General features: G+C 39.0%; 1 protein-coding gene across 7 annotated transcripts in view; it reads left to right on the forward strand.

Moving 5' to 3' along the window:
- ARVCF (ARVCF delta catenin family member) overlaps positions 1–15,441 on the forward strand; it is a 736,316-nt gene that overhangs the window by 484,586 nt on the left and 236,289 nt on the right. For 6 of the 7 annotated variants that reach the window (XM_063454427.1, XM_063454432.1, XM_063454430.1 and 3 more), the window contains one exon: positions 1,461–1,705. The exons of the other annotated variant lie outside the window; for it this stretch is intronic. In XM_063454427.1, coding sequence (XP_063310497.1) covers positions 1,490–1,705 — 216 coding nt within the window. In that variant the 5' untranslated portion in view covers positions 1,461–1,489. The remainder of the gene's footprint in view (positions 1–1,460; positions 1,706–15,441) is intronic. 7 annotated transcript variants of the gene reach the window in all.

The following is a 15,441-nucleotide window of genomic DNA, read 5'->3' on the forward strand; positions in this document are numbered from 1 at the left end:
ATGTTCTAGACTGAATTTTTTTCTGAATAGTTTTAATTCCTGTGGAAAATCCAACAAATCCTGTACTGCTTGTTCCAGTGAAAAGGTAGTTAGTTCTTTTTTATGGACTCCATTCATCAGCAATACTTCTGGGTGCGTGCGTACCGCCTTGCAAATACCATCGGAATACCATGCATGCAAATACCAAGATACAATCTTATTTTGTGGAATTTTTTGTAGCACTCTTCGCTTCTTTATTCACATAATCCCATTTTTATTTTCTATTTGAATGTATAAACGTAGAACGCCAGCACATATTTATTTTAGGCATATTTCTGGTTTGTTCAAGTTTGAGGATCACAGGCTCTGTTGTACTCCTGTTTTATTGCAAAGATTGAGAGCTTACACTAGTGTCATCAGATTGATGAGCTCTGCAAAGAATAGGACAGCGTTGTTCCAAAACCTATTATCTTTATGTTCTTTCACTTTACATTGTTATTTGCACAATGAAAATGATTTTAGAATATGCACGAAAATTTTATGTCAAATAGAAGCTTATTTGCTCCTAAAAGGCTTCATATTTCCCCAAGAGCTCTTTTCTTAAAGAGATATTGCGTTTGTGATATCTCTGCACTACTAACATTTACATCTGGAGGTTTTATTTATTTATTTACTTTTTTATTTCACATCCTATTGGAGGCTGATAAGACATAGCCTTTTATATGATACAAATTGCTTGATTCTTGTGATAATCTGCTTACAGTCCTATGAACATACATCATAGGAGGCTGGCCTAGTGTAGTTGTTCGCACCTGGCATTACAGGAAAAAGGTGTCCCCAACATTGCATATCATAAAGTGTTTTCAGATGATGTCAGTGTTAGCATTTAGAGGTGTTGTGAAGGAAAGCCTCCATTGCATACCTTACCTCCACACCTCATACCATACCTCCACACTGCATACCTTAACAAGTGTATGCTCACTGGGATGATTAAACACAGAATGAAATTGGAATCAACTGACAAGTAGCTATTTATATTTAAAATAGCAGGGACATGTGAATGTAAAGATAAATGTTCACTACTCTGGTATATTTAGTTACGTGTTACAGCCTGGAGTTCATGTAGTCTTTAAATATATTATTTACCCTCATCCCTTCTCATATCACATGGCCCATATTACCCCTTCCCACATCACATACTCATTTTTATCTTTACAAATAGCCCATTGCGCATTTTGGTGCCCAGATCATGACCTCCTTGGGCTTCAGCCCACATATTATAAAGCACTAGTGTAGAGGATGTTGATTCTAACTTGGTTCAGCATATCTGTGCTAACAAAGCTAGCATATCTGTGTTGACTACTAGATAGAATTCTCATTGTTTTAGCTTGATTACACCCTTCTGACACTATTCATGTAGTGCTGTGTCTTTAACCTCTGACCTTTCGTCCTATGCATTAACCTCCTTATTTACCTGTCAGTTACCAGGGAGACATCTTTCACAGCAGCTATGGATGACTATGACATAAGGTCTGCTGCCAGTATTCTGGCCTCTGTGAAAGAACAAGAAGCTCGTTTTGAGCGGCTGACCCGCGCTCTAGAAGAGGAACGCCGCAATGTTTCACTCCAACTTGAACGAGCCAACGTGCCCTCTGAACGAATGAGTATGTGCAACATTGGCAACGGTCAGCCATTAGCGACTGCATGGCAGCAACTAGTCCTGCAGGTAATTGCCTGCTTTATATAACCTATAAACATTATTGTCATTTCCTCAAAGGTCTGGTTCCAGCAGTCCTGTCTTTAGATGTGCTTATTAATAATAATATCCTGTTATCTCATGGACATCTACCAGAAATTGGTTCTCAAAATGTGGTCCTCAAACCACCACGTTTCCCTACCGCCTTTCAAGATATTTCTGTGGGTAATATAGGCTGAGTAAAAATAGGTTGAGTATATTTATAAAAATCTTTTCATGTGAATAGATTAGAAAAAAAAAAGTTTCTTTCGAATATAACACCTAAATTTAAGCCATTATTTGTCACTTTTACAAATAGCATCACAGAGGCAGATGGCCATTGGGATGCAACAGTGCTTTAAAACATTCTGAAGTGAAAGAAAATTTGTGAGAACCAGTGATGTATATACCATTTTTATGTAATCCAACTCATCATATCCATTGAGTGTACTGTTTCTGTGTTGTAGTTGGAATACATCACAAAGCGTGCTTTGTAATATCACTTTGGAACATTGGTTGGAAATTGGATATAATGTGAGCTCTTTTTCCTATAATTTTGTTGTAATCCATCACTACAGTTACATGTATTCTCTTTTCTAATTTAAAAATGTACTTGAAAAACTGCACTGCATGAAAAAAAATAAAACAGAGATCAATGGCAAGCCTATTATCCTTAAAGCAGGTGAGTGTTGGCAAGTGAAGTTAAATGGATCGTTTTCATTATTATGTTTACGACCTATATACGATATGGCTTAAAACCTGTTGATACACAAATTACACGTTTTTCGACCGAGAGGCAAGATCTCGGATGTTTTGAAAGCTTTGGTAATGGGTGAGCATGTTCCTTCGTTAAACGCAAACTCACTTTCTAAATAAATAAGATGAGATCAACTATTTGTACTTTATGTTATATAGGCCAATGTGAAAACACCAGGCTGTAAATCTTCTAAAAATGATGTGCAAATAATGAACAGGACACGAGGAAGATTTAAGGCTGTACTTGGGAGAAGAAAAATGTGACAACCAATTTATCAGACATTTTGGTCTTTAATGGAACAAACAAAGACACACAACCTCCCAGTGTTTATCTACTTAGTGCATTAGGATTACATTTAGTTTGTAATATAAGGATTTCTGTAACGATACAGAATTTCCCCCTGGTTTTGTATCCCTGTTGATCAGGGGAGATAACAAGATTTCCTATGAAAGCCCCCATAGGCAGTAAGGGAGTAAGCTGTCTGTGCATGTTCCAGTAGCAAAGACAGCTTGAGGATTTCATTGCACTTCGTAGCAGCATCCTAGTTCACAGTGCCAAGAGGAGACATTTTCAGATTATCCCACTATTATCAGGATACGGTGCAAGAATGAAAGGGAGCCCTGAAGCTGTCTCCGATGCAGGCAGAATGCAAACAATGCACACTTCCATATTAGATATCAGGGACAGCTTCAGTCTTCGATGTATCCTGTACCTCCTCAACGTGGGCAGAGGTGTGCCGCATGGAAAATATGGTGAATAATTGAAATAGCAACACGTATGACACCAAGTTTGTGTAAATATGTGAGTGGCTATGTGTGCACAGGTGATTTGGTAATTGTGTGTGTAAGGTGGGAATGTGTATGTTATTAATAAAGAGGTATATGTGGATGGCTTATTCATTGTATATAGCACTTGTTATGAATAGCGTGTTTTTTATTTATCTTTGACACACTCTCCGCATTGTAAATGGTTCTGTAGTATTCGTCATATCCACACTGTTTACTTGTGTGTCTTTAAAATTGTTAATAAACTCACAGGTTACATTGTAAAATAATTTACGTGCATTTCTGAGCAGACATCTCCAACATCTCCAATGTTCATGCCTTCAGTACTGTCTGAGGTTTCTGTTCCTATTGAATTTATATCTAGTCATGCATAACCGTTTGATTTTTATTTCACTCTGCAAGTTAAAGAGTGAAAGAAATAGTATGAGTAATAATTGGAGTGAACTTGCTATCATGAGTTAATTGCTGTGAAATGATAAATCTTTTTATTTCATAGATTGTCTGTTAAAGGAACACTATTGTGTTAGGAATAAAAAACATCAGGAAGCACCTCTAGTGACAGCCACTAGAGGCAGTCTTAACCCTGCAATGAAAATATTGCAGTTTCTCTAAAACTGCAATTTTCAGCTGCATGCTAAAGGAGATAGGGACACTGCATCAAGACCACTTCAATGAGCTGAAGTGGTCTGAGTGCCTATAGTGTCCCTTTAAAGCGTCTGATATTTTTATATCAGAAAGTTACATTAAATGTACTCAGAGATAATCATTTGTTATATATCAATGATTATCCGTTGCACACATTCAGTAAATATAGACTTTATTGAGACAGATCACTTTTTTTTTTGGCTTATGCTTGTGCTAGACAACATATGCCATGTTTCTTAAACATATGAAACATGCAGGGAGAGAATAATTCTAAATGTAGTTGTGTTAAACCTATTTATTTATTAAAAAAAAAAAGTTTCGTTATTGCTTAATTGAACAAAAATTTAATGATTGTACAAACATCAGTGTGGTGCTAGATTGTATATGTACTAAACTTATGATATATATATATTTGAAAAGGGAGGAGACTCTGAGTATGCACTGTTAGTGTATATATACATTTTTGTATTAATATACATTGGGTGTCATTTACAGTCTTACCAAGAGATAGATGGTAAGGATCCTGCTAAAGTGAAAAAATATAAACACATGCTTCCCCATGTGGGTGTTTACCGTTTCCTTTGCTTATAATTTGTCTTGTGAATTCGCATTTCAGTGAGGAAAATAAGTAATCCGGGCCCCGAGAGTCATTGCAGTCATCCACCAATGGAGTTGGGCTGGACAAAATGGAGTCATCCAATCTTTAATGTTTACTTCCTGTTGTTTACTTGTTGAAACAAGAACATAGAGTTTTAACAATATTGCTACTTTAGGCCCTGCTGAGCTGATTTTAAAATCACGAGAAACCACCAGCATTACTGTGCCGAATTGGACATCCTGCCCTCTACCACTGTTAAGACATAACATACATAAAATATAGCTAAAATCAGGAACCTTTCCAATATAGCACGTTCACCCACCCGAGTACAGTTAGAAAAAAAAAAAAAAACATAACAAAGCAGAGTTTGAGCTTTTATGTTAATATTTTTTTTGGGGGATATGATTCATTTGGGCTGACTTTCCGTGACCAAAGTATAAAGGGTTGGGAACTAAGTGGAAATGACGGACTTCTCAAGGTTATTGTATGAGCTACTTTTAACTAGTTGAGTTTGATTTGTGTCTGCTGTTCTTGCATGTAGCAATGATTATGAGTGTATTATGGCATTTTCTTTATTTCTTATTTATAATATGCTGCTCCATTTTTCCAGCTGTCTGGACTAGTGTAATATAACAATGAATATTAATTGAAGTATTTTTTTTTTAAGATTGACGGTACATACTCCTTGATTAGATTTCAATCAACACCAAAGCATTAAGAGCCTATTGTGCTGAGTACTTTAACATCCATGCTAATGATGTCAGGTTATCATATTGATAAGTTCATTGTTCGCAAAGTGTGTATAGAATAGAGTTCATTGTCATTGTGCAGATGTCTCTGGCTTTGGCAGGGCTCTGTGGCAGCTCTCCAAATGAACAATTCTAGGGTTTTCGGTGATGATCAAACGAGATAAGCCTTTTTTGGGCTGTCCGAGGCCTTGTTGTTTTAAAGAATGGAATACTCTTCATTATTAACTTTGGTACTTCAACCTTTTTAGTTATCACTGGCTAGAACATGGTTCATAAATAAAACTATAAAACTGATTGTCATTTTGTTTATCTTTCTGCTTACTTTTCTAACTCCCAAGCAATTGAAAACTGATATAACTCAGTCTGTCTTCATCTATAAGTTTAAAAGTTTAAAGGAACACGCTAACAACCATAACCACTACAGCTGAAGAAACAACGTAGTGCCCACTTTGCTAATAGTTTTGGAATGGTTTAATTTTTTACCTGAAACTCGCTGGGTACCACTTCTTCCTGCATTTACTGCTGATGCTGGCGAGCCAGAAGTTCCTAAGCAACTTAGCTCATTTAGTAACAGATGGTTCCGATCATCTGACCATAATTGACGACACCGGAAGGGACAACATCGCAATGGAACTGGGAATTGAGGACAGCTGTAGGGAGCATGGACTTTTAAATTGGGACCTTATTTAAATAATTTTACTCAAGTTGACACCTATAAACACCTATTTGCACCTTGATGAAGGCTTGTCTATGCCAAACAGGGCCGCCATCAGGGCATGACAACCGTGACAATTGTCACGGGCCCGGCAGCCCTGGGGGGCCCGGCCGCCCGGGCCCCACGTGTAGTGGCGGATTTGCCGCCGGTGCAGTTGCACCGGCGCCCGCACGCTGATTGGGCCCATCGGGTGGCCCACGCACTTAGGGCCACCCGATGGGCCCCATATCTTCAGGGGCCCGGTCAGCGCTGTGGCCGTGTAAAAGCGCGACCGGGCCCCTTTAAAAAAAAAAAAGCAGCCGCAGCAAGTGCTGCTGGGAGGAAGTAGTCACTTCCTCCCAGCTCACTCCGCGCGGGAGGAGCGCGCGCCCGGCAATGGTATTGGACTGGAATAGTGCAAACATACCTGAGTCACAAGAAGATGGAATGAAAAAGAAAAAGTGCACAGCAACGTTCGAACTGCACTCAGGTCTTTGTCCAGCCGACTGCCAGTCCCATCAGCCCCAGCCAGCCACCCTCCTGCAAAGACAAGGTAAGAAAAAGGAGGGTGGCTGGAAAATGAGCTGTGTGAATGTATGTCTGTGTATCTGTGTGTATGTCTGTATGTCTGTCTGTGAGTCTGTCTGTATGTATGTCTGTTTGTGTGTCTGTCTGTCTGTATGAATGTATGTCTGTATGTCTTATCTGTATGCATGTCATTATGTGTGTGTGTATGTCTGTCTGTGTGTGTGTATGTCTGTCTGTGTGTATGTCTGTCTGTCTGTGTGTATGTCTGTCTGTGTGTGTATGTCTGTCTGTGTGTGTGTATGTCTGTATGTCTGTCTGTGTGTGTATGTCTGTCTTTGTGTGTCTGTGTGTGTGTATGTCTGTATGAATGTCTATCTGTATGCATGTCATTATGTGTGTATGAATGTCAGTGTGTGTATGTCTGCATGTCATTATGATTGTGTGTATGTATGTATGTCTGTCTATCTGTCTGTATGAATGTATGTATGCCAGTATGAATGTATGTATGCCAGTATGAATGTATGTATGCCAGTATGAATGTATGTCTGTATGTCATTATGAATGTGTGTATGTATGTATGGATGTCAGTGTCTGTATGAATGTATGTATGTCTGTATGCATGTCTGTATGCATGTCTGTATGCGTGTATGTCTATCTGTATGCATGTCATTATGTGTGTATGAATGTCAGTGTATGTATGTCTGCATGTAATTATGAATGTGTGTATGTCAGTATGAATGTGTCTGTATGTCCTTATGCATGTGTATCTGTATGTATGTTAGTATGTGTCTGTCACTATGTATGCCTGTGTGTCTGTATATGTGTGTATGTCTCAGTATGTGTGTGTCAGTATGTATGCCTATATGCGTATCAGTATGTGTGTCTGTTAGTATGTATCAGTGTGTGTGTGTGTGTGTGTGTGTATGTGTCCTTTTGTATCAGTAAATGTGTTTGTGTCTGTGTGTGTATTCCTGTGGGCGGGATTTGGAGGCGGTCTCTGTGGGCGGTTTTGGAGGCGGGCCCCCAGGGGCCCAGACCCTGAGCTCAGTTAGGGGCCCCAAAATTTCTGGTGGCGGCCCTGATGCCAAAACATGTAGTGCTGTATTTTCAATATTTGTGGACTGACCAGTGGTTAGGTTATTCTTAATAAGAAGCTTATTCCTGCAGAATATATACATATATCCCTGATCTGCGTGTTTTTATGTTTGTCAAATAAATATTTTGTTTATATATCACCAAGTGTCTGCTGTTTTCTGCATTTCTATCCATAGCCCTTGAAGGGACACCATTGAACAATTTATATAGAGCCTGGACACAGCTATATACCACGTTAGTGATTCCTTTATTTAATTTTAACCTTTGGTTTATAAATGTGTCACACCCGCTTGTATTCCTTTTTGTTCATATTCTTAGGAATTCAGATGCCTGCAGTATATTGTCCTGTGAAGAGTTTGAGATAGTTAACCCCTTAAGGACCAAACTTCTGGAAAAAAAGGGAATCATGACATGTCACACATGTCATATGTCCTTAAGAGGTTAAAGAGGGGTGTTTTGTATCACTTTTTTTTACACACTTTTACATTTATTTATTATATGTCGATTTTGTTTTGGGTATTTAGAGGACATTGTATGTTTTTTCTAAATAAGTTATAACTCACTGTATGATCAGTATATATTATACACAAAGCGCTGGTACACCTTTCTGTGTTATTTAACTTAGCTCATTGCCTGTGATCAGCCGATGATTTGACTACCTACCATGGGGATGCCAGAGCTCGCCTTGCACCATAACCACTACAGTGAGCTGTAGTAGTTATGGTGCTTGGAGTGTTCATTGAATTAGTTTCCTGAAAGATTTCAATTGATATCCTCTCGTATAACAATTTAACCCCTTAAGGACCAAACTTCTGGAATAAAAGGGAATCATGACATGTCACACATGTCATGTGTCCTTAAGGGGTTAAAGTAACACTTTTGTATCAATTTTATTAATTTTAAATATATATTTAAATATTTTTGTATCTGTTTTGCTGGTTAATATGGTACCATTCCTTCACACAGCATCAGGCAAAAAAAATCAGTGAGATGGTGAGATCAGGGTTTGTGCACCATACCTTCCTGGCATCAGTCAACAAAACCTTGCGTTCTCTATTATTTCTCTTTCATTTTCATTTAAATTATAGAAAAATAAATGCATGCACACTGCTTTCCAATACAAATAAATAGACCGGCCGGACATATAATTTTTTGGGTTTTCAGCCACAGCAGTTGTTTTTATGATAGTTCTGTAGAATGGGGAGAGAAGGAGCAAACCGTTATTTAGACTGTACCACACATTTAGAGTGGAAGAAAGGAGATTTACTCTAAGGCAAAGGAAAGGTTTTTTTTTCTGTAACAACAATACAAAGTTTGTACAGATGTTTAAACAGTAATTGGATGAATACTGGTAAAAACATAATATTCAGGGATATATTTTTTTATTAGTTGGGTAATAGCTTCTTGATCCAAGGGGAAATCTGACTGCCATTCTGGGGTGAAGAAAAAATTTATTCCTAGTTTGTTACAAAATTGGAAGAGCTTCAAAAAACTGTTTTTTTTTTTGCCTTTTTTTAGATCAACAGCAAAAACAGATGTGGGAAAGGCTGAACTTGATGGACACATGTCTCTTTTCAACCTATGTAACTATGTAACTAACTACCTTATCAATACGATTTTACGTATAGCCAATCATTTCCATCTCCAAAAATATAAAAAAATACCTAGTTACCTCTGTTATCACTACTCACTTATGATCTCATATGATCATTTCCCAGTATGGTTGAATTACTTTTGATCCTGCACAATTACTACTTGCATATGAACTGCTGTAATATTTTGCACTAATTTGCAGTTGCACCCAAAGTCAAGCAGTTTCACATGGAGGAACCGACTTCAAAATTCTGAGGCAAGTCGCTCTCCGTGGCACACAGGAAAGTAAGATTTTAATCTCAAAACACTATTATGCAGGTTTATTAAGTGTACTGAACTGTGAAATGCATTGTCTGTGAAAGTCGTGGTTTCTGTTTAAGTGCAAAGTAAGTGCTGTACGTCTATTAACTTTTCCACGTATGTTTCTTTTTTCTTTACATTTAAGAATGAGGACTAGACTATAGACTTTAGGCATACATAATCCAATAGTCAAGCCCGCTTTCTAAATTTTAATGGGATTTTTAATAATATAATTTAGAAGCATAACCTGGGGTCCCAGTGCGATGCAAGCAACCTGCCTGAGAGCCACTTTCAGATCCTGGGTCATTAATTGTTTCATATTTTCAGAGGGAACTTTGCAACAGAAACATGAAGAGTAATTGAAAAATACACTTAAAGGAACCTACATAACAACCATGATATATATATTTTTACCATTCATTAAGAAAAGAAAACATATAAAGGCATTTTCAAGGATATTTTGGTATAAAAGCACAACCTGAAAGATAGTTATCATAATTTTAGGATTTTACAATGTCTCAACAGACTATAAACACCTTTATGGCTTTTGATGCCATGTTTTGGTCTTAAAGTCAACTTTCCTTTTGCTACAGACATGAGAGTTTCTCAGGAGCCTGGCAGGGAATTTTGTATTGGGCACAGGCAGCTGGCCGAGTATAATTATCCTGTCTGATATCAGACCTTTGCTTTAAGTGTCTGGCACAAGCACGTTGAAGGTCTGGCAAGAAACAGGCAGGGCTTGTAAAGCAGATTTGGGGCTGCATGCTTTTGCTGTAGTCTGATTAAATAATGGCACTTTTATGATGGCCACAGCTCAAGATGACGTTTGTGTAGACAGAATTTACCGCTAGGTGCAAGTTAGCATGAGGTTTTTGGATTGCCAACATAAAGGTTTAGTGATCCTCACTACACATGCACAAATCCTCCCTCTTCTCTCATATAGCTATGACCATCAAAACACTATTCCTGAAGGTGACATACGGCTTCGGTTTATAGTGTAGCAAGAGCTTTGCATGGAGGGAACAGTTTATGAATAACTCTGTAGTGGAGTTTAGTTATCAGAATCTGGTTTTGCCATTTGTAACTGATAGCAACCATACAATTACAAAGAGAAATGGTGCAAGAGATTCCTTTTGTAACGTACCCTTAGCTATCATACATTATAATTTCAGGAATTTCGTTTTTCACATTTTTTTTTCTATTTCATTTTTCAGATGTTTAGCTTCCTAGAACACCACTTTATCCAGCTGTCATGTTTCCCTTATCTCCTATTTTTAGCTCCATTTTTGGGTCTGCTTAACAATGGTTTTAGGTGAAAAATACATCTTCAAAGAAACCTCTTGAATCATTGTCACTTCTTCGTTCTGTTTAAATCAGCGCTCTTTCTATTTACAATATGCAGCCTCTGTGTGTCCCATTGTAGATAACTACATCCATAACGTTTTCCTTTTCATCCCTAACACTGGTGACATCCACGTTTGGTGCAGTTTTGGGTGTCTGTCTTTGTAAATTACTGTTTTCTTATCCAAAGTCAAGCAGAGAAGTGTTTTTGAAATAGTATTTATAATTTCTAAAATAACGTATAAATGGCATATTTTTATATTTATTTTTTTCTCCCTTAACTCTGGGAAATCCCAGCTAGTCCATAATGCATTCATTATAAGCAATCCTTACAATATTTTGTAGTAGATTACTATCCAGATTATTTTGCATAACATCTGTCAGGTGAACCTAATGAGAAATGGGCTCCACCACCTTTGAGGGGTAAAAAGGTTACAAGTGGGTGAAGCTACATAGTACTTCCTGATGACGCGAAACAGGGATACATGTAGAGGTGTACTGAGAGGGCAGTAGGTGCACTGCAGTTGAATACAGAGCCAGTTACTGTGCTACTGTCTTAGAGCTGGCCTTTGTGGTCTGATACAGGGTCAGAGTGTTGGCTACTTGCACAACAGGCTGAGGCTGAATACTGCTGGATGGACTGACCTACTGAGAAATATTTTTTTTTATTATTTTTTTTTAATTCTTTATTTTTCGTTGTTTTTCTTTTGCGTTTGGTGTTAGGGTTACAGAATTAAGAGGGGGTGAGGGGGTACAACATTGCTTTGTCAAATAAACATTGCGAGCCTAATCAGTTTTTAAGACTCAATGTTTGAAAGTTCGTTGTTGGGGTGGGTAAGGGTAGGTTAGACCTCAGGTTGCTTCCCTGGTTTGCCCTGAGGACAGGTATGTCTTGTCAGTCTAATGAGTGGTTGAGCTTGTGTTGTCCCAGTCTTTGGTTCCTCGGGCCTCTTGGGCCGGTTTTCAGGGTTGTCTGTGGGTCTGGTGTCTATTTCTTGCTAATGGCTTTTGCAGGCGCTAGTCTATCTGTGGGCTCTGCGGTTTCTGTCGTTTAGTCTTTTTGTCTGTGGCTTAGTTTTGTCCCTGAGCTTTGTTGGAGTTTCCTTGACTTCCAAGACGTTCCAGGGGTCCTATTGGCACGTCTGTCTGTGTCTACTACTGTATGCTATCTTTGGAAGTTGATTTATAGGTGGGAATCTGTTGTGATATCCGTTGTTTCTCTGTGCTGTATTCACTAGTGGGGGAGGAGGGAGGTAGGACAGTGGCATGAAAAGCCAGGGTGTGTCTGGAGTCGGGTAAGGTAGGGGTGCATAGGCCGGTCCCCCGGTCCCCCCCTTCCCCAGGTCGGGGCCACAGGTCTTAGTTTGCGTACTATGGGTGCTGCGGGTGTGCCGCAACATGGGTGTGTCTCTGTTGGTGCGGTATTTTGAGGGTTAGGGGGAAATAATTTCTAAATCATTAGCAAGGCTCTCCACAACAGCTGTTTCCAAATAAACAGACCATTCCATGCTGGCATAGGGTCTGTGATTGCAATAATGGCACAGATTATTGGTTCTTAGGAAGTTAATGCTACATCTACATTTTTCCCTGTTATTATGCATTTTAAAAATAAATGATAACAAATTGGGGCTGAATAACCTATTTATATGGAATTACCTCCCAGACCTAACCTTATGTTATGGTTATATACCTCATACTGTTACATACAGTGACGTCACACGTGCATGCCAGGTGCTGTCACAGTATGCCACCATACAGAATCATTGTATTCAATGATTTTCTATGGCAGAATCTTGGGCGCATTGCGGTAAACACACCGTTTATGCTGCTAAGATTCCCAATGCTTTTCTCTGAGATTGGATTGGACCGTCATCCTGGAGGCACACCTGAGAGAAAAATGTTGTTCTCATTTATTTATTTTTCTTTTCTTTTTTTGTAATGCCTTTGGGAGGCCATAAAGTAAACAATCACAGCAGGACTGTCGGCTTTGGCGTACAGATATGTATTCCTAATGCTACGTCGTTCCTTTAACCCACGGTATCTACAATCTTGTGTTTTGATCTCAGAAGTGGAAGAGGTTTAAGTCACTGCCTGGTTTTAATATCAAATTACACAGAGTTGTAAATTCTTTCATGGGTCTTTCTGCACCAATGTTGTACTTGGCTTGGCTAGATGTCCTTTTGGGCGGTAGACATATTTTGATTCACAATGGAAAATGCTGAGAGTGAAATACCTAATATGTTTGTAGCTGAAACACTCAAATTGGCAAACTTGGCACACAATACCAATGGCACCAAAATGTTCTCTCTGAATCACATACGTACAAAATCAATATGTCAGTTGCGTTACAGCTTAAAAGAGCCTTCTTTAAACTGTCTCCTCCCCTTTGTATATGTAAAAATTCTTTCGGCTATAGTCACAGCTTAGCTATTTTACCCTAAATTTTAGAATACAGTTTTCAGTTCACTACAAGTGACAAAAAAAAAAAAATGATTCTGACTATTTTGATGCAAAATGTTCAAATGCTACTTACAAAAAAAAAAAAAATTACCAAAACAGCTGGTGCTTATATAATTTTATACGGAATAGAGGTGTTTTAAGTTCAATCCATGTATAACTGCACCTGAGAGGTAGGTGTCAAATAAATTAAAGGTGATAAATAATAAATGCATGCTTATAGAAAATTTCCATTTGCAGGGTACATATGACTGGATGAGAACAAAGACAATGGCATATTTTTTTTCTTTTTGAGATAAAAATCAATTGTTTACATCACTGTAGTGAAACAGTTTCTGAACGCTAGGCTTGTTGGATTTTGCCTGATGTCCTTTGTCTTTGTCACAACATAAATGTCTGCTTGTGATTGGGCTGTGCCTGCTTTCTGCCTTGACTAGCAGTGTGTTATCATAGGCATGGGTCTGCGGGCAGGGCATGTTAATTACAGTATGTGAAATAACCACACTGAAGGCAACATTCCTTGCTGCTCATCAGACCATATCTGTCCAGAGGAGAATCCATTTTAGCTCTTTGTTGGCATTCTAATTCAGGTTACACCCAGTGAACCCTTAACTTCCAGAAAGCTGGGTGACACGTTTCAGCTAAACACCGAGCAAGATTAACCATAAGGTGACTTGAAGCAGCTGCCTATGTAGTGCAATTACTACGTCCCAGACCTAACCTAATGGCATGGGGTGCTGTTCAAACATAATTTAGCTGGAGGGTACAGTGCAACATATTGTCAGTGATATTCAAATGTCAAATGTAGCAATGTAAGGTTGCTCCTTTTTTCAAGGGGCCCAGTAAGTGACATATGTAGGTTTATTTGATTATACCACTACTAGGATCCACTGTAGATACACAGTATGGAATGATTCATGTCAGTTTCTCAATATCTTAGTACTCCCATATGTAACAGTCAAGATAGAGATTAAACAGTCCAAGTAATAGTTCTCAATCCAATATCCAGCTTTTTTATCATTAAAGGGACACTCCAGGCACCCAGACCACTTCTGCAAATATGAGTGGTCAGGGTGCCAACTCCCACCACTCTTAACCCTGCAACTGTAATGATTGATGTTTTTATCAGACAGCCATTAGAGGGACTTCTGTGTTCTTAGAACATGAAAAGTGTTTTAAATGACGCTGGACGTCCTCAGGCTATGCATGAGGACCTCCAGCGTCGGCAAAATCCGCATGCGCATTAGGTCTCCCCCGCCGGCGAGCGTGGGCGGAGCCTGACCCAGCGCCGAGGGACATCGGCACTGGATTCAGGCAAGTCACTGTAAGGGTTTTAACCCCTTCAGCAATATGGGATGGGGGTGGAAGGGAGAGGGGCCCTGCAGGGTCCTGCAGTGCCAGGAAAATGGATATGTTTTCCTGGCACTGGAGAGTCCCTTTAAGGGAACACTGTAGGTATTTTAACAATGTCCTTCCCTGCCTTCCTCCCGATCGCCCCCACCCTACCCCAATAACTCAAGTTGGACTTGCCTATATTGAAATAATTTCCCCTCCATGGTCTGCAGCAGCTGCTGGATTGTGTCTATAATGCTGTTGTGCCTTTGGGATGCTACCAGCAACTAGTTGCAGGCCCGAGGAGACCTGCTATTACTTTTAAGTCCAGCCATTCTAAGGACTAGTAGTAATATAATCTGTGGTTCACCTGGCTCTCATACAGTAAAAAATTTAAGATGCTAGACAATCCTATCCTAGACTTAAGATAAGGCCAGGGACTAAAGAAAGTATTTAGAAAACTGGGCAGACTAGATAGGCCGAATGGTTCTTATCTGCCGTCACATTCTATGTTTCTATGTAAGGACATGGGGATAGAACGGATAGGCAGAGCTATTTGGTCATAAAACTGGGACTAAAGGGACACTTTGTAGATTTGTGGTAAGCTAAATAACTTATTTATGTGGAATTACTACCTCCCACACCTAACCTTACGGCATTGGGTGCTGTTCTGCCCCAAACATCCTTTAGCTGGAGGGTATAGTGCAACATATTGTAGTATGGCTTTATTACCGTTCTGACATTTTGGAACATTTCTTTTCACTTGCTGGGTAGTATTTTGAGTACTTAGTTAAAAAATGTTGGCATGGTTTTTCAAATGTTTTTTCAAATGTAAACTATCAGGCAAAATTGT

The sequence above is a fragment of the Pelobates fuscus genome, chromosome 5 (genome assembly GCF_036172605.1).
Source record: "Pelobates fuscus isolate aPelFus1 chromosome 5, aPelFus1.pri, whole genome shotgun sequence".
Classification (NCBI taxonomy): Eukaryota; Metazoa; Chordata; class Amphibia; order Anura; family Pelobatidae; genus Pelobates; species Pelobates fuscus.